This window comes from Littorina saxatilis, linkage group LG12 (genome assembly GCF_037325665.1).
Source record: "Littorina saxatilis isolate snail1 linkage group LG12, US_GU_Lsax_2.0, whole genome shotgun sequence".
NCBI classification, from domain to species: Eukaryota; Metazoa; Mollusca; class Gastropoda; order Littorinimorpha; family Littorinidae; genus Littorina; species Littorina saxatilis.
This window is the reverse complement of record NC_090256.1, coordinates 19,592,887-19,617,654: the sequence shown is the minus strand read 5'-3', so window position 1 is coordinate 19,617,654 and position 24,768 is coordinate 19,592,887. Positions and strand designations below refer to the sequence as shown.

The 24,768-nt window shown below is 44.0% G+C and overlaps 1 protein-coding gene across 2 annotated transcripts in view; it reads left to right on the top strand.

The window, feature by feature from the left end:
* Window positions 1-16,721, top strand: part of LOC138981441 (uncharacterized) — a 102,100-nt gene extending 85,379 nt beyond the window's left edge. For both annotated transcript variants that reach the window (XM_070354359.1, XM_070354358.1), the window contains exons 4-9: window positions 730-941; window positions 1,183-2,909; window positions 5,277-5,873; window positions 9,171-9,427; window positions 11,727-11,834; window positions 12,561-16,721. In XM_070354359.1, the coding sequence (XP_070210460.1) occupies window positions 730-941; window positions 1,183-2,909; window positions 5,277-5,873; window positions 9,171-9,427; window positions 11,727-11,834; window positions 12,561-12,705 (3,046 nt within the window). In that variant the 3' untranslated portion in view covers window positions 12,706-16,721. The remainder of the gene's footprint in view (window positions 1-729; window positions 942-1,182; window positions 2,910-5,276; window positions 5,874-9,170; window positions 9,428-11,726; window positions 11,835-12,560) is intronic.
* The last annotated feature ends 8,047 nt before the right edge of the window (window positions 16,722-24,768 follow it).

The window sequence follows — 24,768 nt, the reverse complement described above, 5'->3', positions numbered from 1 at the left end:
ATTTCAAGAGAGAGAAAGATAGAGAGAGAGAGAGAGAGAGAGAGAGAGAGAGAGAGAGAGTATATATATATATATATATATATATATATATAGAGAGAGAGAGAGAGAGAGAGAGAGAGAGAGAGAGAGAGTGAGAGAGAGAGAGAGAGAGACCTCGACCTCTGTGAGTCTGTAGCGGCGCCCAAGCACCACTGAATATATGCCCAAATCTCTATATCCTTGGGCCTCTGTGTGCCTGTAGCTGCGCCCAGGCACCACTGAATATGCCCAAATCTCTATATCCATGACCCCGTTGTGTCTGTAGCACCACTGAATATTCTCCAAAAAATATATCCTTACCCCCTTTGTGTCTGTAGCGGCGCCCAGGCACCACTGAAGATGCCCAAATCTCTATATCCTTGACCCTGTTCTGTCTGTAGCGGCGCCCAGGCACCACTGAAGATGCCCAAATATCTATATCCTTGACCCCGTTGTGTCTGCAGCACCACTGAATATGCCCAAAATCTCTATATCCTTGGCCTCTTTGTGTCTCTAGTGGCGCCCAGGCACCACTGAATATGCCCAAAGTCTCTATATCCTTGGCCTCTTTGTGTCTCTAGCGGCGCCCAGGCACCACTGAATATGCCCAAAGTCTCTACATCCTTGGTCTCTTTGTGTCTCTAGCGGCGCCCAGGCACCACTGAAGAATTTGCCCAAGTCTCTACATCCTTGACCTCTTTGTGTCCACAGCAACGCCCAGGTGAACGTGCAGAACGAGCGGGGCGACACAGCGCTGCACCTTGCGGCCTACCGGGGCTTCAAGGACATCGTGCAGGTGCTGGTCAACGCCTGGGCTGACCCCTTCGTCAAGAACGGCCAGAGCAAGACCCCCCTGCAGGAGGCCCAGTCGCAGCAACACGGGGCCGCCGCTACTGTCCTTCAGAAATACATGGAGGCTTTAGGTAAGAAGTCAGAAGTCAGAATGTTTTATTCGCGCAAACAGAAGATGCATAGCGAATGGGTGTTAGGGGTTTGGGATTGTAACAATTAACAAGTAATGACCACGAAAGATTTTACAACTGTTGTTCCTACTTACATGCATGCATGAAACGCTTTTGATGCCTTCTTTTGTTTTTTGAGGTGTTTTCGACAAACGAAATGGCAGAACTAACCACGATGCTTCCACTCACCATATATTTGCAGGCTGCCATCCTTTCAACTCGTTGCCGGAGTCGAAAAGCAGGTCCCAGTCATCGCAGGATCAGCCGAGTTTCTCCGTGCCAACCGCCTCCTGGCCACGCTACCAGTCTTTCCCCAAGCTACACGACAACATCCCTCCCACCGAGCTAGCCCGGCCACAGACCTTTCCCATCAACAACGTCAACAACCTTTCTGGGGGGTCAGGCTCGCGACCACTCTCCGGCAACTTAGGGGTGGTGAGGGAGAACGGGCTTTTTCGTGATGGTACCGCCTTCGGAGAACTAAGTGTGGCGGAAGGTGCGAGAAATCCTGCAGGTGTTGACAAACACAAAGTGAACTCGCTTCGCCACGTCCACCTAGACCCGGAGGAGCACAGTGACGACAGCTTCAATCATGTTGCCGGTGCTGCACATTGCCACAATGGCGGGGCAGGAGCAGGAGGCGGAGTGGGAGGGGCAGGAAGGGGCCACGCCGTCAACTCCCCTGTGCACCACCAGAACCACAGCAGAGCGCTCTACCAGAACGGTCAAGGCAGGGCGATGAGTCAGGGCGACGTGGACAGCGTGACGTCCTTCCTTCCCCCTCCGGACATGGCGCCGCCCCACCCTCAGGGCAGCAGTAGCCTGGTGAAGCACGAGGACCTGACGCAGTTCGCCGAGTCCCTGCAGCTGGAGGTGGTCAAGCTGCGCGAGGAGCTGGCCGACAGGGAGCGGCAGGTGGCTCAGCTGCAGACCACTCTGGCCTCCCTTACCGCTCACAACGCCCACCTCCACAAGCTCGTGGCCACTGACGTCAGCACGAGAACCGTCTCTCAGGACGCGCTGGCCGTCAAAGAATTGCAGCTGTCTGAGCTGAGAGAAAAGGTATTTAACGTGGAGAAACAAAACGCTTGCTTGCAGCAAGCCCTGGCGCAAGAACAGGCGAGGTCCCATGAACATTCAGCACACAGAGACGAGGAGGTGTGCGAACTGACGGCCAATGCCAAGGGCCTGGAAAGACTCAACTCCAGTCTACAGCAGCTGATCGTCACCCAGCAGGACACTATGAAGGGCATGCTGGCCAGTAAGGACGCGGAGATCGCTCAGCTCAAAGACAGACTGGAATCTGTGTGCCGTGAAGTAACACCAGTGAAGGGCGCCACAAAGCGTCACGGGGCTCACGCTGAAAGCGCCACCTCGGAACGAACGCTACCGTCGTCAGGGAGTTCAGGCGCACGCGGTGATCCTTCTCTTCTCGCTTTCGGGCAGGCTGGAGTTCCACCAACAGAGACGCATACTGCTCGGTTCGACGCCCAGTCGGCTGTGAGCTCAGGCAGTGCCAGTGTAGGAACTTCTACTGCCGCGCCAAGATCTGTGATTTCTTTCTGTGATCAGTCCGCGAGACAATCCCAACAATGCACGCTCCCCACACAAGCACACGCGAAAGTCTTCAGTGCTCACGAAACAAGCTCTATACCACGTACCACCACATCGACACCAGCTTCTTCCGACCTCACCCCAGCGTCCAGCAGGGAAAGCCAGCAGGCGTGGCTACGGGCCTCAGTGTCCCGCCTCTACCAGGAGCAAGCGGACACAGGCAAGCTGGACGCTGACGGCAGGGAGTGGACAGTGGGCAAAGAGTTCCAGCTGCTGGACAGCCGGCCGGTCAACTGCGCCTCGGACGGTCAGCGGAGCGGCTCATGCTCTCTGGTGTTCAGTATAGGACACAGGGGCCGCAAGTACATGCTGAAGGTATGTCGCTTGGACTCTGCCATATAGTTTTTGTTGTTTCAAACGTCATTTCATTTCCCTAAAGGGCCAACTGGGCTCTGGTAGCGGTACAAAACTTTTGGAGGCATTTTGTTTTTTTAAGGGGAGGGGAGGGGGGCGTTTTGAAGTTGGATTCCAGGAAGGGAGGGGGTGGGGAGTAGGTAATACACATATAGATCTCTTCACCATAAAACTTCCCCTATGCTGGTCAGACAAACCGGCTCATCCCGATAATCCATTACACCAGAAATTGAACTGTTTGCCATTCACCCGTCGCGCCGACGGGAGACTCCATCATCACACCAAAGTCACTTTTGAGTGCAGAGCAAGCTATGCTAACTTATATTAAATGGGTTCGTGTATTTGCATTCCAACAGGTGATATATGATGTAGTTAGCGACAAGGTTAAAATAATTGCTTTTGTTATTCCTGTTGAATATGTTGAATTGTTGGATGTTGGTGGTGGGGATGGTTGATTGGTTGGTTAATTTGTTGCGATTAGCTGCCTCTTTTTCTCTCATTTTATTCCTCTCTCTAATTATTTTCCTATAGCCCGTTGTCTTGATTTTTGCGAGAAATGAATCAACACCTAAGCGAAGCGGCAACAAGAAAATCAACATCCAATGAACAAAATTAAACAATCAAACAACAACAACAACGATAACAACATAACAATAGCAAACAGTAATTTGTTTTAGTTCCACCGAGAAAAAGAAGTGGAAAGACAGACATGTTATGATGTAGGAAAAACTGTAACATAAAACAATGGGGGGTCTGAGATCTAAACTGAGCAAAATAATTATTGCACCCATTTTCGTACCCTAACTAAAACATTCAACCCTGTGTCATTTCATTCAAACTTAATATGCCATTAAATGCCCTTCACTGGGCTATATGGCACACTTTTCGGATCAAAGATTTCTGTTAAAGGTATCACGTGGCCACCGCCTCAAAATGGACGCAAAAACCTCTCGTTTTCTACTACTCGTGCGCTCCACACCTGCACCAGTAGAAATGACATTACACAAGAGATACGCAATATAGCAAAACAAAACAACCTGTTCTGGATAGATAATTGATTTGGCTTTCTCTTAGTATGTGAAGGTTGCCAAGTAAAGCATATTCTGAATTTTTGTCGATTTTTTAATTGGTACCTGACGTTTTTGTCAGGTCGATTTTGGGGGTACCCTTACTTCGGCGGCGGTCACGTGATACCTATAACAGACATCTTTGATCCGAAAACTGCGCCATATAGCCCAGTAAAAGGCCTTTAATGGCAAATACAGTTTGAATGAAATGACACGGGAATAAATGTTTTAGTTGGGGTACGAAAATGGGTGCAATAATTGTTTTGCTCAGTTTATTTGAATCAAACATGCCAGTCACGATTACGGGGCAACAGCTGACAATGCAAATTGCAGGAAAAAGAACACTAAAGTTCACAAATAGTAGAATGTCAGGTTTATTTGTTTTTTAATTCGTTCTTACATTAATTAACAGAACAAAAGTTCCTTGGTTAAACTTAATATTCTTGTTGCTGCTGTCTTTTTGTTTAAAACTAGCATAATTAAATGAGACGCTTAAGAATAGTGCTTGCCCAGATGTGTTGGCTCGCGCTGTGCTAGCTTTCGTTAATGGTCATAATGATGATAGTTAAAGAGGGGTGAAGGTCCCACTCTGAAGGTACCCCACCATAAGGCTAGGGACACGTATTAACTTAACGGACAGAAGAAAACACTGCTGCCAATTCCGCCCTGATATGGCCCTTCGTGGTCGGCTGGGCGTTAAGCAAACAAACAAACAAACAAACTGCTGCCAATTATGCAGAAATCTTCCCAACGAAAGCAAGAGAACAGTCACACAAACAATGCTGCGTTCCACCAATGCTCTCGTGTGCAACATCAGTCGTAAATTATATGACAGAATTAAACAGATCTGAGAACGACGTTTTTGAAGATTTGATTTACTCTTCCATCTTTTCCGCTGCTAATAAAGCGATATTTTCAGAGTAGCCTTACTTTTTGAAGCGGGAAGACGAATATTAACTGTAACGTTGCTGCTGTTGCTGTTGTTGTTGTTGTTGTGGTTGTGTTTGTGGGTGTGATTGTTAATGTTGTTGTTGTTCTCCTTCTTTTTCTTGTTGTTGTTGTTGTTGTTGTTGTTGTTGTTGTTGTTGTTGTTGTTGTTGTTCTTCTTCTTCTTCTTCTTCTTCTTCTTCTTCTTCTTCTTCTTCTTCTTCCTTTCTAAGGGCAGAGGTGGCAGGAAATGTTGGTCCAAAAGCGTTCAGAAAAGTGTTGTGGGTCCATGATGTGAGTGTTTGCTAACTGGGTATGTACGCTGTGCACGCAGATGCTGATGAACCTGATCAACCTGAGCTACGAGGCTCACTCCCTGGGCCGCAGTCTGGACGCCCACCTCCTGCATCGCTTCGGCGCCGAGTTCCACGCCCCCCTCCTCCTGCACCCTCACCCCAACATCGTGCGCGTGCGCCACCACTACCAAGGGGACACCACCCACTTCCGCGCTTACCTGCCCTTGCTGGTGCCGGCCAGCCTGGACGTGCCAGTGGAGATGGCGCGCAGGACCACCTTCCTGGTGATGGACCAGTACCCGCAGACCCTGGGCTCCTTCCTCCAGCAGGCTCCCATCCACCCCCAGCTGCCCGAGCAGTTCCTGCTCCAGGTCCTCTACCAGCTCCTCTCCGCCCTGGTCTACCTGCAGACTCACCACGTGGTCCACAGGGACATCAAGGCCGATAACGTCTTCCTGGACTGGAGGCTGAGGCCAGTGCTGGGCGACTTCGGCTTCGCTCGCACGCTGCGGGGCTACGGCGGTCAGACCGTTCCTTTCTCTGACCACGACCAGGTCTTTGCTGGCAACCCCCACGCCTGGGCGCCAGAGCTCAGCCGCTGGAGTCGGTGTGATCCCGCCACCCTGCCTCAGCCTGTAAGTCACAAATTGGGGGTAAGGGGGGGGGGGTGGTTGGGGAGGGGGTGGAGGTGGATAGGTGAGAGGGTGAGGTAGATGGGGTTGGATGGAGGGAGATCTTTTCAAAGGGCGCTTCTGGGTCTTTTATAATACGAAGGTGCCTTGTTCCAAAACGACACTAGCTTACCTTTTTCCCATATTCCACATAACCGTTCTAGGTCCCGTTCCCGTACCGACCAAGGACGGCTGCCACAACAATGGAACGCTGCGCAAACGGCCGTTTTTGGCATCTTTGAGCAGCGTCTGACCATAGTGGCAGCCGTCCCCAGGACGACTGGGAACGGAAGCTAGAACGGATGTGTGGAATGTGGGTATGACAACTCAGTGTGTGAGAGCGCTACCGTTGCGTTACCGTTGTTTTAAGTTCCTTTAACGATCCAAGCGTTCCGTTACCGATGGGTTAAGGTTCCATTACCGTTCATTCTGATCGGGAGGGGAACGGCTACAATTTTGAACATGCAGCACAAACTCAACCGTCCCTACCGACCCTACCGTTCAAAGCAGTTCCGTTAACGATCATTTACGTTCGATTGCGGTTCCCTCCCGATCCCCCCCGTGCCCGCACCGTTCCTTGGTCGGTACGGGAACGGGACCTAGAACGGGTGTGTGGAATGGGGGTATTACATCCTTGCCCTCCTGTAGGTTTTCATTAAATGTGGAGTTATTTTGACGGTTTGTTTTTTTGTATTAGGAATATTGTCACGTGGGTCTCAGGTGGTTTGTAATTCAGGAGGGTCCGTTTTTAAGAAAATGGCGACAGCTTGCAACGGTTCTCGATCCCATCTGGCTCACCCGAGGTCTTGGCGTTTCGGTGATCAGGCCGTATTAATGTTTATTATAATGAAAACGTTCTTCTATAGCACTATTCACCGCCAGATAGCAGTCTTTGGGCGATTTACAAAAAGCATTTAACGTTGAAGGGGTATGGTTGAGTTGGGGTGGGGGGGGGGGGGCGGAGGGGATTTCAATGTAGAGGGCGAGATGGTTTTGTTCTTCTTTCAGAAGTCAGACAAGTAACAGCCAAACACAATTTGAGAAAACAGCAGGAAAATACATCGAGTGCAATTCAACACCGATGCAACTGAAAGAGGAAGAAGCCTAGCAGACAAGTAAAAAATACGGGATAAAGCTGTCGAGATTAAAAGCAAACAGGAATTTTTTTTCAAAAACAAACACGTTTAGCTGTGGAAGAAGGCATTGACCTAAAGAACTCGTTTTCTGTTTGAATCAGCATTTTAGATTTGTCAAATTCAGGGTTCGTATCGATCAATCGTATGTTGAGCTTTGTCCTTTCCCACTTGCGTAGGCTGTTGAGACTCTAACTTTCCCTTTGTTCCTCGCATGCTGGTAGAAATTTGACAACGCAATTTGTTCCCTGCTTGTTAGTTTTGTCTTTATGTCAGTTATTTTCGTTTATGTCTTTTTGTCTTTTGTGTTCGGGCTAAAAACAAAACAAATCAGGACACGGTATTGCAAAAGTAATTAATGTTTTTCCAGTTTCCACTCTGAAAATAAAATAGAGAGTTGTTGTTTTCCCCCTGCATATCATCTAACATGTGATTGGTTTTGTGTTTCATTGAAGGATGTTATATATTGCTTTGCACGAGAACACCTTTCAACAGCAGGGAACCGTGTGTGATCAAGTGAAGATAGAAGGCAAGATGCCGCAAGCTTCGGCAAATAAAATTTCTAATCGAATAAAGTAATTCAAATTTTTTTTTATTGGATTGGCGTTTGAAGGTTGTTTAGTCCGTAAACTGTTTTCTTAATGGGTTTTCGGTACATCGTACTTCCTCCTTGCCACGGGAGGGCATTTACTGTAGAGTTGGGTTTTTTTTATTCTTAAAATGCGTATTCTCTGGATATTTTCTTTTTGTATTTTAACACACTCAGTTTGCGCAGTAGAAAAAAACCTCAAATAATTCTATTTAATTTTCTTTCTTACCCCATGTTTTAGTATTTTGCAAAAATCCTGGCCAAACGACAAAACCAAAAAGGGCCAGCTGGTTTTGTGTTACCTCTATGGATTTTTATGCTGAAATTATGCAGATATGATCTTGATTTTAGCTTCATGTTAACCGCTGAAAAAAAACCTGGGTTTTCTGTCTTTGGAAATATGTATGCGTTTTCCCGTGCGATACAAGGTGACAACGACGCTCTAAATTCTGTGCAGGGTGTGATTTGTTTCTAGAATGATGTTGTTAACCCTTGTAAAGGCCTGGAGGATGTTGTTAATCCATGTAAAAGCCTGGAGGATGTTGTTAACCCTTGTAAAAGCCTGGAGGATGTTGTTAACCCTTGTAAAAGCCTGGAGGATGTTGTTAACCCTTGTAAATGCCTGGAGGATGTTGTTAACTCATGTAAAAGCCTGGAGGATGTTGTTAACCCATGTAAAAGCCTGGAGGATGGTGTTAACCCTTGTAAAAGCCTGGATGATGTTGTTAACCCTTGTAAAGGCCTGGAGGATGTTGTTAATCCATGTAAAAGCCTGGAGGATGTTGTTAACCCTTGTAAAAGCCTGGAGGATGTTGTTAATCCTTGTAAAATCCTGGAGAATGTTGTTAACCCTTGTAAAAGCCTGGAGGATGTTGAGCCTGGAGGATGTTGTTGACCCTTGTAAAAGCCTGGAGGATGTTGTTAACCCATGTAAAAGCCTGGAGGATGTTGTTAACCCTTGTAAAAGCCTGGAGGATGTTGTTAATCCTTGTAAAAGCCTGGAGGATGTTGTTGACCCTTGTAAAAGCCTGGAGGATGTTGTTAACCATTGTAAAAGCCAGGAGGATGTTGTTAATCCTTGTAAAAGCCTGGAGGATGCTGTTGACCCTTGTAAAAGCCCGGAGGATATTGTTAATCATTGTAAAAGCCTGGATGATGTTGTTAACCCTTGTAAATACCTGGAGGATGTTTTTAATCCTTGTAAAAGCCTGGAGGATGTTGTTGACCCTTGTAAAATCCTGGAGGATGTTGTTGACCCTTGTAACAGCCTGGAGGATGTTGAGCCTGGAGGATGTTGTTAACCATTGAAAAAGCCTGGAGGATGTTGTTAACCATTGTACAAGCCTGGAGGATGTTGCTAACCATTGTAAAAGCCTTGAGGATGTTGTTAACCCTTGTAAAAGCCTGAACAGATCTGTTGCGGGTCACAAGAAAGTTTATACGGGAAGGACGGTACCTGTACTATAAACCCAAAAACTGCCATTATAACATTGAAATATTTACTTTACCGTTCAGTCACTTACCACTCTACTCTTGCAGATGAGTCTGGAAGACGTCTACTCCAAGGCGGATGGGTTCGCGGTGGCGCGCATGTTCTATCATCTGGTTGGGGCCGACAACAGCAGCAACAAAAGCGGCAGCAGTTTTCCCACTTCCACCCAGAATCAGCCCCACTACCCGGACTCTGCCATCCCTGCGCTGCCCCACCCTGTGTCACCGGCCCTGGGCAAGGTACTGAAGAGTCTGGTGCTGGACGATCCTTCCAGGAGGCCCACGACAAGACAGGCACTCTGCAGGTAATACAATAACAGGGAATCAGAATTTTCAGAATTTATTGTCATTAAAGCACAGAGCCTATTGACACACGTATACAAGATACATAAGTACAGGAAAAACAGCAATATAACATAACATACATGTAATACAAAACCAAGTGGAACAGGGTGAACAAAGAGGACCTGAAGATGAGCATAAGTTATTGAGGACAGTCGGAAGACGCATTGCATCTGCGTAGTTGAAAACAATCGTACACATATTTTGCCAATTGCCTTTGGATATCGCTGTCAGTAAACAGAGAGGGATGTGCGGTCTTTGTGTGGCTGCAATGTTTGCTTTATGTGCCTGTTTCTATCTCTAGGATGCGCGGCCTTGATGTTGCTGCAATGGTTGCTTTATGTGACTGGTTCTATCTCTGGGATGCGCTGCCTTGATGTGGGTGCAATGCTTGCTTTATGTGACTGGTTCTATCTCTGGGATGCGCGGCCTTGATGAGGCTGCAATGGTTGCTTTATGTGACTGGTTCTATCTCTGGGATGCGCGGCCTTGATGTTGCTGCAATGGTTGCTTTATGTGACTGGTTCTATCTCTGGGTTGCGCGGCCTTGATGTGGCTGCAATGGTTGCTTTATGTGACTGGTTCTATCTCTGGGTTGCGCGGCCTTGATGTGGCTGCAATGGTTGCTTTTCGGTAATTTTCAAGAATAGTGTCTCAAATTTAAGGAATCTGTCGCAAAGTACCAAGCTTTGTAGACAGAGAGAACTGTCGCAGTGTGTCAAAACTGAGGCAAAATCGAAGTAAAATGCGACAATTTTGAATTGGATTCATTTAGTTCCCTTTATTCTCATCTTCAAGCGGCATAACAATAATAATAATAATAATGATAATAATAATAATAATAATAATAATAATAATAATAAATAACTTTTCTATAGCGCGAGTCCCATCAATTGGCTCCAGGCGCTTTACAAATTCATTATAGAATAAACTAGCACAAATCAACAAGCATACAAAGCATACGTTTAACTGAGACATAACACCAAAATCCCAAGCACTAAGCAAAACTTAGTGTACAATGTTAAAAGTACACACACACACACACACAACGTGGTGAACTGTTGACAGAGGGAGACAATGTGGAACTCTGTTCTTGAAGTGTGTCTGCTTTTCTTTTACGTGACTGTTCCTAGTTGTTCCTCCCAGCGTCCCTCTCCATCACCAGGGGAGGATTATAAACATTGTAACACCAAAACAACACTTGGTAAAATATATGTGGTCCCTGGAGGTAGTTGTTCCTACAGGCTAAACTTGCTTCGAAGCATTAAACGAACGATGCATTAAGTTTAAATGCAAATTATATTTAATTCCAATATATTGCAAGTCGGATTTAGACATAAAATGATGGTTTGTCCAGATGTAATATAAATAGTATTACATCCTTATTTTGTTATTTGTTAAACAATAAACATCACTTGCACATGATTGCACTTGCTTTTGTGAAAGAAAATGATATTCATAATCTACGATACTGTACTGAAACCCTACAGTGGGGCATGGAAACCGACATTGAAAAGAGTCAATAAACCCTTACAATTACAGGTGTGATTAAAAAAAAACCGGAGACATCCACTGCTCATACTGGAAAGAAAGGGAAAGAGAGAATGCTTTATGTCCTACCGGTTAAATATTTCGCCTCTTAACGACAAGATAATTATGGTTTATATGATTCGAGTTTTACGCCCTCGCGGCTTTTGACGAGATACACAAGTGTATGCGTGTTTAGGTGGTATCAGTCATCTGCACTTATGGCAGAATGACCAAGATCTTTTACGAGCCATTGTGGTGACACGGGGGTGGGACATGGCTTCCGTCTCTGGGTCTGCACATAAAGTTGACCCGTGTCCGTCCCGGCCCGAATTCGAACCTGCGACCTTCGATCACATGTCCAGTGCTCTACCAACTGAGCTACCGGGCCCCCGGCTGCTCATACTTGCACAAGCAAGAGTTTAAGTAGGCATCAGCGCACAAAGACGGGCACTTGTGCCTATGTTATAGTCTACTGACATGAAAGTCGCTATTGACTATTTTTTTGTCGGTATATCGTCGGAAGACGGGGATGTCGCTATTCGGAGGTCAGTTACAGTAAAAAAGGCATCCATGCCAAGAAAGTTAGCTGTCAAAAGTCTGACGGTTGAAAATACTGTGGCTTGCATGTTTCCACAAAGACCCCTTTACCCTGGATATGCAAAGATAATTCTTTTCTTACGCGTTTGTTGGCTTGTTTGTCGTTTGGGGAATGAGACCGTCGTTCTGTTTCAGGGTTGGTGTGTTACTGTGCAAGCCAACCACTGCTCTGACATCTCCACAAGCAGCTGACGAATTCTTCACTTCCCAGCTTCTCCGTCTGTCTTCTCAACAGGCTGAAAGGTTAGCAGCAAAACGTTATAATGTGTTATGTGTATTGGCCACTTTATTTTTGTGTACAAATCAGTGGCCATTGGCATTGCTTACTGTATGTGTGTGTGTGTATACCACGATGATGGGTATTTGTAATAACAGTACACGGACACACGCCGGGGGGTGTGTTAGTGTGTGTGTGGGGGGGTGTGCGTGCGTGCGTGCGTGCATGCGTATGTGTGTGTGTCGTGTGTGTGTGTGTGTGTGTGTGTGTGTGTGTGTGTGTGTGTGTGTGTGTGTGTGTGTGTGTGTGTGTGTGTTTTCGGGTTATGAATAGTTCTTGTGCATTCTTGCGCACGAATGTTCAAAAAGAGTGAAGAAGAGGTGTGTGTGTGTGTGTGTGTGTGTGTGTGTGGGTGTGTTTTCGGGTTATGAATAGTTCTTGTGCATTCTTGCGCACGAATGTTCAAAAAGAGTGAAGAAGAGGTGTGTGTGTGTGTGTGTGTGTGTGTGTTTTCGGGTTATGAATAGTTCTTGTGCATTCTTGCGCACGAATGTTCAAAAAGAGTGAAGAAGAGAGTGTCTAGTCTGTCGGTATATGACAGTAGACCTGCTGTTAAAATGTCATAGTTTTCATTGGTAGTGTTGGGTTAATTTACGGAATACTTTTTACCTGCTGTGTCCCAGACCTTAGCCACGATTTCTGTTGAACTGCAAGCCCACGTCATTTTAACATTTTCTTGTTATTTGTTGCAGACCTACTCCACGGGAAGACGGAAAAACTTTGAGTTTGGCCGAAAGTGTAGCAGCCAATCAAAACCACTGTTTGGCAGACTTCCTGCTCAGCTTTTCGAGCAACGATTTATGGGAAGCTTACAATGGGACACGAACAGGCGACTAGAAGCGCTAATTCGAACTAGGAAAAAACAGTGAAATAACGACACGTCAAAAGAGTCAATAAACTCCCTTTTTCTTCCGAAGGACTGACAATGTTTTCAACTTGATTACGGCGGTGGACTAGCATCAGCATTTTTCTCCCAAGTACCAAAGAGTCAAATGACTGTAAGGCACGTGCTGTAGTGTCAAGTTCTTGTTGTAAGTCTGCCACATCATAATGTAGTCATTGTATGCGGATCAGTGGCCATTGGCATTGAACGGTTTTACCTCCCGGAATGATATCTTGAACGATTGAGCTCGCTCGCCGAAAAGCTACGAAGGCAGTATCAGTGTACCCACCGTCACACCTCACTCACTGCACGGAGTTGTATTGTCAGCACGACTTGAGGAATTTCCTTGTGACTTGGCATGCCAATCTTCTGTTCAGTGTCTCGACCAATGGCTACAAGGTTGTTGTCAAGATCCTGCATCCTGTTTTAAACAAATAGAGGACAACGGTGGGTGAAAATGCCGGCTCGTACGCACACATACGTGTACCCGCTCACTGTATAGACCACGAAAGTGAAGTTGAAACTCTGGGATCAGCAACGTAGGTCAGTGAACGTTTGACACGAATTGACAATTAGGAGTAGATGGCGGTCTGATCCAAGTACTCCCCCACCTCTCACTCTCACCACCCTCCTCCTTCCTCTTCTGCGGGAGTCGATCGTTGCTTACTGAATGTAACAGAAGAAAATGGTGGCGAAGACACTGAGAATTGCCGTCACGCTGCCCCTCTCAGGCAGAAGACCGCAGACAGTGGCTCCATCCTCAGTGAAAAAATCGGACCTACTCCTGTAAAGCCTCACATTAATTGGTCAAAGTCGACTTGGCGAAGTCTACTTCACGGAGGAGTCTGCTAGAAGCCTTGGTACTGAAGTTTCGTTAAAAAGACGTCGCAAAGTTTTCGCGAAGTCCACTTTGGGCAGTCTTTGCGAAGTCGACTTTGGGCAGTCTTTGCGAAGTCGACTTCGAGATCAGTTAAGGACAGCCTTTTGTGTATAATGGTGAACACTGGGATTCCCCCCTCTCCCTCCTTGCCTTGTTCCTCATATTGTGTATAATGGTGAACACTGGGATTCCCCTCTCTCCCTCCTTGCCTTGTTCCTCATATTGTGTATAATGGTGAACACTGTGATGCTCCCCTCTCCCTCCTTGCCTTGTTCCTCATATTGTGTATAATGGTGAACACTGTGATGCTCCCATCTCCCTCCTTGCCTTGTTCCTCATATTGTGTACCGACATCAGTCTATGTTCAGACTAATGTACATATATCGTGAAGAAAAACACATGTGATTTCCCCAAAGTTGGTGTAACTAAACCTGTATTAATTTGTGCTTTCAGTTTCAATAGGTTTCGAAAGAAACGACTGCTTGTGACAGCCTCTTAAAAGATGTATGATACAGTATGATAGGGTAGCCATTCATGTCTTTATTAACTCATTCGTAAGAAACGAAGAGTAAGTTTAATTATATGAGCTTGTTCTTATTTGTGGTAGTGAGTTTCGATCCTATCGGGGAGTTGGCGCGGGTGTAGTGGTCTCAAGTTTCTCGTGGATCAGCTTTTTCATTCGGTCAATGCCCATGTGCCCAACTTTGCATCTGTTCAGCCACCATCTTCATCACGTATCCCCTGAAACACTCAAAAGAAGAGATAATTCGCTTTTTCCGTTCACTTCCAAACCAATCATTGCTCAACGGAGGGCAACCTTTTTCAACTGAGGTCAACCTTTTTCGACTAGATGGCATGGAACATGGTCGAGTGGAGAAAGATATAGGCCGCCTACATAAACTCGATTTGAAACTTTGCTTTTATGTTTATTCATGCGCAGTGACCGAATGAGAAAGTGACATGGGCATACTTTAGATCACAACACGAGCACAATTATATAGGGTAGGAAGGTAGGCAATCACTTTTTTTTTTTTTTACTTTTTTTTCTAATGTGTACAAATTAAACCTACTTGACAGGGAAATAAGTGTGCGACTCGGGCGCTTTCGCTTTCATTGCGTTTTCTGCACTCGTTTTCTTGTGTTTTTTTGGGTGTTTTTTTTGACAAATGTAATAAAAAGTTATAGGGTCGGCCCCTAAAAATAGGGTAGGTCGGGTTACCGTAACCACACCTATTTTTTTTTTTAGGCCTAAGCAGTGTGTCCTTAAACATATAGATTCCTTGATATGCGAGCCATTGTGTGGTCCCCCTAGCATATCTGTCCAGGCTTTCACTAGTGGGAAGAGCATCCTTCCACTCAAAAACATACCGACATTCTACACCCTGATCACTTAATGTGCAGACTGGTCATTTCTTTCTGAATACATTTCATGAATTGACATAAGTGTCACTCACAAAATGTAATCAATTCGTCAAAAAAATTCTGCTCTGTGTAGAAAGCAGCTGGGCCCTAGATTTTGGAGGGGCGGGGGTGGGGGAGGGGGGGGGGGCGTATTTGATAGAGACAGGAGAAAGTCTGGGGTTTATATATATATATATATGGCACTACTTCGTGTTTTGCAAATAACAGTAACCTGACCCAGTGTCTTTCTGCACTTACGGGGTAATGTAAACCGGTGCTGTTTTCACTCCGTTAGTGTGTGTGTGTGTGTGTGTGTGTGTGTGTGTGTGTGTGTGTGTGTGTGTGTGTGTGTGTGTGTGTGTGTGTGTGTGTGTGTGTGTGTGTGTGTGTGTGTGTGTGTGATTCACTCTACGGTTCTGCCGACAGAGCATAATTATAGTACTATCAGTAACAGCTACTGTGTCTGACTGTTTGATTCAGCTTTAAAAAGACCAGTCTGTGGTCACAGAGATAGAATTGATTACAATCAACATTCATATACATGAATAAGAACGTTTACTGAACCTATGATGATGCCAGTGGTGTGTTTGTAATAATTATTTTGTAGCAACGTTTGCAAAATAAGTCTCATGCTACCTACCAATTGTTCAACTAAATCTGACAATGACAATTAAATTCGACTGGTATAAATTGACCAGTTGGTCATTTTGACTGTTGACACCTGTCTACGTGACCGAGTCACAATCGCATGTTCTACCTGACAAGCACTGCTGCGTTACTGACAACGATGATATTAAAGAGGTTGCAGAAAAAACGACCGAATACTCGGTATGTAACCGAGGCAAAGATGACGACATTTTCATTTTTCACGCCTCGGACTTTAGGTGGTACACCCGTTCTCCACTTCCCAACCACCTTCCCCGCCACCACAGAAGCCCCCCCCCCCCCCCCCCACCACCACCACCACATCTAAGTAGGACGAACTGCTACAATTGAACCTGTCCTGGCGACCACCTCTTGATAACGACCACCTGCCCGTTACAACCTCCCCAAACGATCCCCGAAGAGTTTTTCCCTGTCATTCACCTTCCCATAGTGACCATGCAACTGTCTATAACGACCACTTGTGGTAGATCTCTTTGGTGGTCGTTTCACACAGGTTTGACTGTATTGCCAAACAGCGGGTTGTGAACACCAGCAGTCTCAGCTGGGCCAGCAAATTGACGTCGTCTTTGTCTTGTTTCTGTACTGAGTGTTGTGTTGCTTTTTCCACCTCTCTTTTATCTAGCAGAATTGATTACGACTTGACAAGCCGGTTTGGTTGATACCAAGTGTGTTTCTACTTGACGGCCTTAGCCGGTGCTCTAGTCGTAAAAGTAGGGTCCTCGAAAGAGCGCTTTGCTGTAAGTTCTGAAATTGTCTTAGGTAATGATCAGTCCTCATCGTCTTCGGTTATGATCATCGGCGATGGTTTGCTACAAGGAAAGTCTTGTCAGTAAAATATGCCTGCCAAAATGAAAATGGGAAGGTCCGTTACTGAATGAGTAGAGTTTGCTTGCTATTTTTTTAACTCGTCTGTGTTAGTCAATTTCATATGGTTGATTTCAATTCTGTCGTTTGAAAATGCGTTGTTACTGTTTGTTTTCGGGTTTTCAGTATATCCCCCCCTCCCCCTCTCTCTCTCTCTCTCTCTCTTCTCTCTCTCTCTCTCTCTCTCTCTCTCTCTCTCTCTCTCTCTCTCTCTCTCCCTGCGCGTGTGCATGTGGTGTGTGTGTGTGTGTGTGTGTGTGTGTGTGTGTGTGGTTAACAGAAGGAAGGGGAGTAAACGGGTAAAACGGCAGGAGTTACCAGTTTGTTAGTTAGGGGAGCAACTGATGCCAGCCTATAATGTTTAATTTGTTTTTCTTAAAACTATGATTATTGGATATAAGATAACGGCACGCATCTTGGTTGAAACAGAACAAATAACGAATTTTCAATCGGTGTTGGTGCTAAAGATGGTTGCGTTCAGTCTCTACCTGTGCGAAATCCTCAACGTAGTCTGATTCGGATGGGAATCATGTCAGAATGTAATGCCTAAGATACATTTTTGGTTCCGTTTCCTCTTGTAGATGTTTTATGGGCTTTCAACGTGATTTATTACAGGTGCCATCTTTCATTACGTGACTGAGATTTAAGAGACCTACAGCGAGTGATTAGGACAGGGGAGCTAACCCAGTTTAACCAGAACTGAATTTGTGTAATGTTCATGACTGCCTGGCTTGACAAATAGTCGATACAAAAGAACCTCACCACTCATAAGCTCAAGTTCGCTCAACAGAAAATATTTGAAGTCCAGTTTTACTTTAGCTAGATTAATTCTTTGTGGGTTGTTCTCTGTGTATTCTCAGTTGAAACTGTCACGCACACTATTACCACGTTCAAGTACTTATTTCGTAGACCCCACCACAGCCACTGGAATTCTTCCTTTCACTATTGAAATTCGTTGCACGAACTAGGTCAGTAAACGTGTGTCCTGGGTTTTTTTCGGTGTTTTTTTCGGTTGTTTTTTCTTTTCTCCTTCTTACTCTCTTTCTCTCTCTCTTTTTTTTACATTTAGTCAAGTTTTGACTAAATGTTTTAACGTAGAGGGGGGAATCGAGACGAGGGTCGTGGTGTATGTGCGTGTGTCTGTGTGTGTGTGTGGAGAGCGATTCAGACTAAACTACTGGACCGATCTTTATGAAATTTGACATGAGAGTTCCTGGGTATGAAATCCCCGAATATTTTTTTCATTTTTTGGATAAATGTCTTTGATGACGTCATATCCGGCTTTTCGTGAAAGTTGAGGCGGCACTGTCACGCCCTCATTTTTCAACCAAATTGGTTGAAATTTTGGTCAAGTAATCTTCGACGCAGCCCGGACTTTGGTATTGCATTTCAGCTTGGTGGCTTAAAAATTAATTAATGACTTTGGTCATTAAAAATCTGAAAATTGTAAAAAAAAATAAAAATTTATTTAACGATCCAAATTTACGTTCATCTTATTCTCCATCATTTTCTGATTCCAAAAACATATAAATATGTTATATTTGGATTAAAAACCAGCTCTCAAAATTAAATATATAAAAATTATTATCAAAATTAAATTGTCGAAATCAATTTAAAAACACTTTCATCTTATTTCTTGTCGGTTCCTGATTCCAAAAACATATAGATATGATATGTTTGGATTAAAAACACGCTCAGAAAGTTAAAACAAAGAGAGGTACAGAAAAGCGTGCTATCCTTCTTAGCGCAACTACTACCCCGCTCTTCTTGTCAATTTCACTGCCTTTGCCATGAGCGGTGGACTGACGATGCTACGAGTATACGGTCTTGCTGAAAAATGCCATTGCGTTCAGTTTCATTCTGTGAGTTCGACAGCTACTTGACTAAATGTTGTATTTTCGCCTTACGCGACTTGTTTACATTTAGTCAAGTTTTGACTAAATGTTTTAACATAGAGGGGGAATCGAGACGAGGGTCGTGGTGTATGTGTGTGTGTGTGTGTGTGTGTGTGTGTGTGTGTGTGTGTGTGTGTGTGTGTGTGTGTAGAGCGATTCAGAGTAAACTACTGGACCGATCTTTATGAAATTTTTCATGAGAGTTCCTGGGTATGATAACCCCAGACGTTTTTTTCATTTTTTCTATAAATGTCTTTGATGACGTCATATCCGGCATTTTGTAAAAGAGGCGGCACTGTCACACCCTCATTTTTGAATAAAATTGATTGAAATTTTGGCCAAGCAATCTTCGTCGAAGCCCGGACTTTGGTATTGCATTTCAGCTTGGAGGCTTACAAATTAATCAATAACTTTGGTCATTAAAAATCTGAAAATTGTAATTAAAATTATTTTTTATTAAACGATCCAAAATTACGTTTATCTTATTCTTCATCATTTTCTGATTTCAAAAACATATAAATATGTTATATTCGGATTAAAAACAAGCTCTGAAAATTAAAAATATAAAAATTATTATTAAAATTAAATTTTCCAAATCGATTTAAAAACAATTTCATCTTATTCCTTGTTGGTCCCTGATTCCAAAAACATATAGATATGATATGTTTGGATTAAAAACACGTTCAGAAAGTTAAAAAGAATAGAGATATAGAAAAGCGTGCTATCCTCCTCAGCGCAACCGCTACCGCGCTTTTCTGGATTGTTAATTTCACTGCCTTTGCCACGGGCGGTGGACAGACGATGCTACGAGTGTACGGTCTTGCGGAAAAAATGCAATGCGTTCAGTTTCATTCTGTGAGTTCGACTGAGCTTGACTAAATGTTGTATTTACGCCTTCCGCGACTTGTTTTTTTTTAAGGAGATCAGACTTCTTCCCCACCCCCCCCCCCCCCCCCCCCCCATCAGCGGGTACTATTTCGGAAGGGTTTTTATTTTTATTGTGATGTCGCCTACTGTAAACGTGTGTCCTGTTTGCTTTAGTATCACGTTAACCTCTTTAGTCTATTCAGCAAATTAACAGCGGCCAACCGAATATATTTGTGTCGTAGCCTTATTCATGTGCAACGGCTGGCATACTTCACAGGGTGAAAAAGTCGGAACACTCAAGGAAACGGGTTACAACTGGTTTGTGTGTGTGTGTGTGTGTCAGTGTGTGTTGTGGTGGGATTTTTTTTTTTATGTCCAGTGGAATTTCCTAAAGGATCCAATAGGCACTGAAATCATTCCGATTCATTTTGGCCTTCTGTGTTTATCAGTTGGCATGCAAGCTATGTAAGGAGACATGATCCTCTTAAGTTAGACGACAGTCCCCGCTTTTTTTTTCTTCTCCTCCTTTTTTTTTCTTTCTTAGAACTGCAAACTTGATTAATATTCCTGACAAAATGAACTCCACTCTTGTTGCAATATCAGAACTTCCTTGTTCTAACGAAAATTGAAAGGTCTTCACACACAAAAAGTCAGAATAAAGTTAACATATTTTCACCGGTGTTTGTTTTCTTTTCTCTTGTTCCTTTTTACGTGCATGCTGAAAACTGCTGAAAGTATATGCCTCTCTTATTCATCAACATCGGGGGAAAAATAGCACCCAATAGTTTAAATGTTGGTGCGGTGTAGAAAAAAGCAAATGAGTTGTTTTATTGCCTCTCTTGTTGGTCGAAATCCGGAGAAAAAAAACCGGCACCCATTCGTTTAAATTTTGATGCGGCGTAGAACAAAGCAAACGAGTCGTGTTATTTCCAGGAGTCGGACGTGTAAGTTCTAGAAGTCGCAATCATGTTGAAATTTATTTGAGGTATGAGTTGATTCTCCTTCTTGACAGACAAAACCATCACCTTTATAGTCACTGACAAGATGCTGATAGGATTGATGGGTGTTAGATTTTAACGCAGGATAAACACGCACCCACCCCCCCCCCTAGATTTTAACACAGGACGAACATGCACCCACCCCCCGTACACATAATTTTTGTTTTTAAATCTGTTTTAAAGCGACAAGAACTCTGCCCTGTAGTGGCGCATTATGGTTGAATTATGACAAGGCTTAGGTCAGTTTAAATGTCAATATAGTGAGTGACACAAAAGCTTTGACAGCAGTCGTATGGTTTTGTAGAGATTCGAGTCACTTACGAGTAATGTGTCACAATGCCTTTACGGGTAATGTGTCACAATGCCTACAGAGTACATTGCACAGTTCCTACTGAGGTAATTCAGTTGTGTGTAGGGTTTTTTTTTAGTTTAAAAAAAATATTATTCTTATTATTTTTCTGGTATTTGCCCCTCTAGCAGTACTTAACTGGACATAGTCCATCAGAAACTTAAAAGCGGCTTTTGTCTGGACTAAGACTGTTGTTGTTGTTGTTATGTTGTTGATTTGATTTGATTTGATTTGTTGTTGTTGTTGTTGTTGTTGTTGTTGTTGTTGTTGTTAGAGAGATAACCGTCTCGTGTGATTCACAGATACACAGTTTCCTCAATGAGGAAGAATACAAAGAAGACAGTCTGTGTGATTTTGCCTGCTGAAAGCACTGGAAAAATAATTGCGAAAACAAATGTAAGCTCACGGTTACCTCACTTGTAACAGAATCACACATACTTAGACATGTATACACATAATTACTTTTAATGATGTGTTTGAAAGTGCATGACTATTGGAACATATGCGTATAACACAGTCACAGAAGTTTTCCTTCGATTTGTTTCATCCCAGCTGCGCATGTACATGTATAATACGCCATCGTATCCTTTCAGTACGTTACACTTTCTTACCCAGTGTCGTTATCTCCCTTTTTATTCTTTTTTTTAAATTATCATTTTCTGTAGTATTTACTTAAAAAAAAAATTAATTTATTTTACGGGGAACGTTGATGCAGCTCAATATATGTTAATTGAGAATGAGAGAGAATGATTTTGCTCGTTCTGGTTTGATCAGTGTCAAACACATGCGTGCATATGCACTTGCGAAGACATTAAGACAAAACACTTAAAGGCACAGTAAGCCTCCCGTAAACCATCACAGAGCTCCCCGAGCGTCTACATACAGTACAGGCATACTTTCATTTGAACGCTCACCGAACGGGAACATCCTGGCTGCTTTCTGTCGAGCGTGAGAAATTTTCAAAGAATTTATTTTCGTGGACTTGGTCCTCTACAACAATGGCGCCTCGTTTTGGTGCTGGACGGCTGTTATGAATATTCAATACCGGAAATCACGCCCGGACAGTAAGCCTCCCGTAAACCATCACAGATACTGTCAGGCTTTTACACACAGTACAAACACCCTTCCATTTGAACGCTCACCAAACGGGAACATCCTAGGTGCCCTACGTAAAGAGCGAGCAATTTTTTTTAAAGAATTACTGAATTTTGCAGATTGTCTCGAACACTTTTTGGACCCATCCTGAACTCAGATCAATAATGAGTTACTTCCCTTCGGGTCTCATTCTATCGATGTAAACTGGCGATAGCCGTGGATCGATGATTATCAGAATGTTTTTGGACCGTGGTGCGTTTTTGCGCTAGACCTAAAAAAAATCTAAATAATAAATTGACAGCTTCTTACACAAACATTCTTTAATCAAAAAAGAATTCTTTTTTCATCAAGACAAGATCAGTACAATTCGAAGTTGTGAAAGTTTGAAAAAAGAAAAGCCCGGAAACAGGGTCACGCAAGGGTCGTAGCAGACGACGGTTTATGCATATCGCCGTTCCTCTCAACAGTCAAAAGCCATCGCTAGAGTTCTTGTGAACCACAGCCGTTTGTTTCGTGCATAAAAAAACCGTGCTATTGTAGATAAGCTCACATCGAGTCGCATTCAAATGACTAACTGACGACTACATTGTGAACAAGAGGCGAAGCCTTCAAGGCTCACGTAAGAAATCGACAAACAGTAACACAAACTCAATCACTCCGTCACACATACACACACACACACAGTAAGCATTGGTGACACTGTGCAAGAAAGAGAGACACTAGATCTAGATCTGTCTCAGTCTGCATGTAGCCTACTTACAGACACGACTGCCAAATAGTCTCGGCCCGCTCAAAATAACAATGACCGAGACATTCCTTCGCGTGACGTCTAACCCTCTTACGCCATAATGTGACGTCTTCAAATGACGAAATGTTAAAGTTTCTACCACAGACATACACACGCACGCACGCACATACGCACATACGCACATACGCACGCACGCACAGACAGACAAAGTTACGATCGCATAGGCTACACTACATTGGGTGTGCACGTTAAAGATCCCACGATTGACAAAAGGGTCTTTCCTGGCAAAATTGCTTAGGCACAGTTAATAATTGTCTACCTATACCCGTGTGACTTGGAATAATAGGCCGTGAAAGGTAAATATGCGCCGAAATGGCTGCAATCTACTGGCCGTATAAAATTTCATCTCACACGGCATCACTGCAGAGCGCCTAGAACTGTACCCACGGAATATGCGCGATATAAGCCTCATTGATTGATTGATTGATTGACTTCGTGAGCCAAAAAGGGAAACTGGATCACACGGGTTCACGATGGCTCAGGGGTAAGATAAACCACGCAGAAATAAATTCTTTGAAAATTGTTCGCTCTTTACGGAGGGCACCTAGGATGTTCTCAATCGGTGAGTGTCTTAAATGAAAGGGTGTTTGTACTGTGTGTAAAAGCCTGACCGTATCTGTGATGGTTTACGGGAGGCTTACTGTGCCTTTAGAATAACACAGCACACACACACACACACACACACACACACACACACACACACACACACACACACACACACACACACATACACACACACACACACACTCTCTCTCTCTCTCTCTCTCTCTCTCCGTCTCTCTTTCGCATATATTCAATGTGATATTGCTGTGTGTCTAAGGGAATCCAGTGACAAAGTCGGCGTTATTATTATTTGATATTGTTTAGTTTGCTTGTGACTTGATCATCATTGATGTAAATAAAATCACTTGACCTAGTAAATATTCATGCAAACGCTCCTTTGAGTCAGTGTGTGTGTGTGTGTGTGTGTGTGTGTGTGTGTGTGTGTGTGTGTGTGTGTGTGTCAGTGTGTGTGTGTGTGTGTGTGTATGTGTGTGTGTGTGTGTCAGTGTGTGTGTGTGTGTGTGTGTGTGTGTGTGTGTCAGTGTGTGTGTGTGTGTGTGTGTGTGTGTGTGTCAGTGTGTGTGTGTGTGTCAGTGTGTGTGTGTGTGTGTGTGTATCCTTGAGCCTCAGTCAATGCCTCTCCGTGAAGGTACTCGGTCATCGGACTTCTTTCTCTTCAATGATGACTGAGGATTTCACGAAGTCGTCTGAAGATGTAAAACGGTGGCAGTTTCAGCTTGCCACAATGTACTATCAGGGGTGGGACTTTTCCGCGGATTGATTTCCGTGGACACAACTTACGAATTCCGCTGGAGTAATCTATTTTTCCGCGTCCCATTTCATCACAGTATCTATAACTTGTTGACTGAATGATATATGGAGGGAAGTGAAGATGGAACAGAACACCGGAGGCTTGAGAGTTAAATTATGCTGACTGAAAACTCCTGATAACTAACTTACTAAGTCATTTTGAGCTTCAATGCATTGAATCATACTATTGGATTATGGATACATGGTTCATTACGTAAGTATGCACCATTACAATGTTAACAATGGTGTGTGAAAGTGTGTTTGGTGGTGGGGGTTTTTTTGTTTGGGGGGGGGGGGGGGGGGGGGGGAGAAGAATGCCTTTTTTTTTTTTTTTTTTACCCTAATCCAAACAAGTTGAATTTTAGTTTCAGAATGCACCAGATTGCACATATTTTAATGTACCATTTTAAAAAAATGTCGGGAAGGGGGGGGGGGGGATGCCCCCGAACCCCCCTAGATAAAAGGGATTTCCTCTTGTTTCATCACAAGAGAGTCCCACCCCTGACTATACTCACAATATCAATACTTTACTGAAAAAAGAAAGAAACAACATCACAAACACACACACACACACACACACCATTAGGCCCTACCCGCGTCTTGTTTCCCAGTCAGTTTATATGAATACTTTTAGTCAAAACTTGACAACATGTGAAAAGAAAAGAAATACAATGGAAATCACTTCCACAACAGTTACAATTAAGATACAATTGAACAGAGAATGGTGTGATCGTAATCCCCATCATACGATTACAAAACGTGACAAGGGGAATAACATTGGGCATTCCAAATTCATGCATGATACATTAAAACGAAGTTAACTGAATTAAATATATTCATA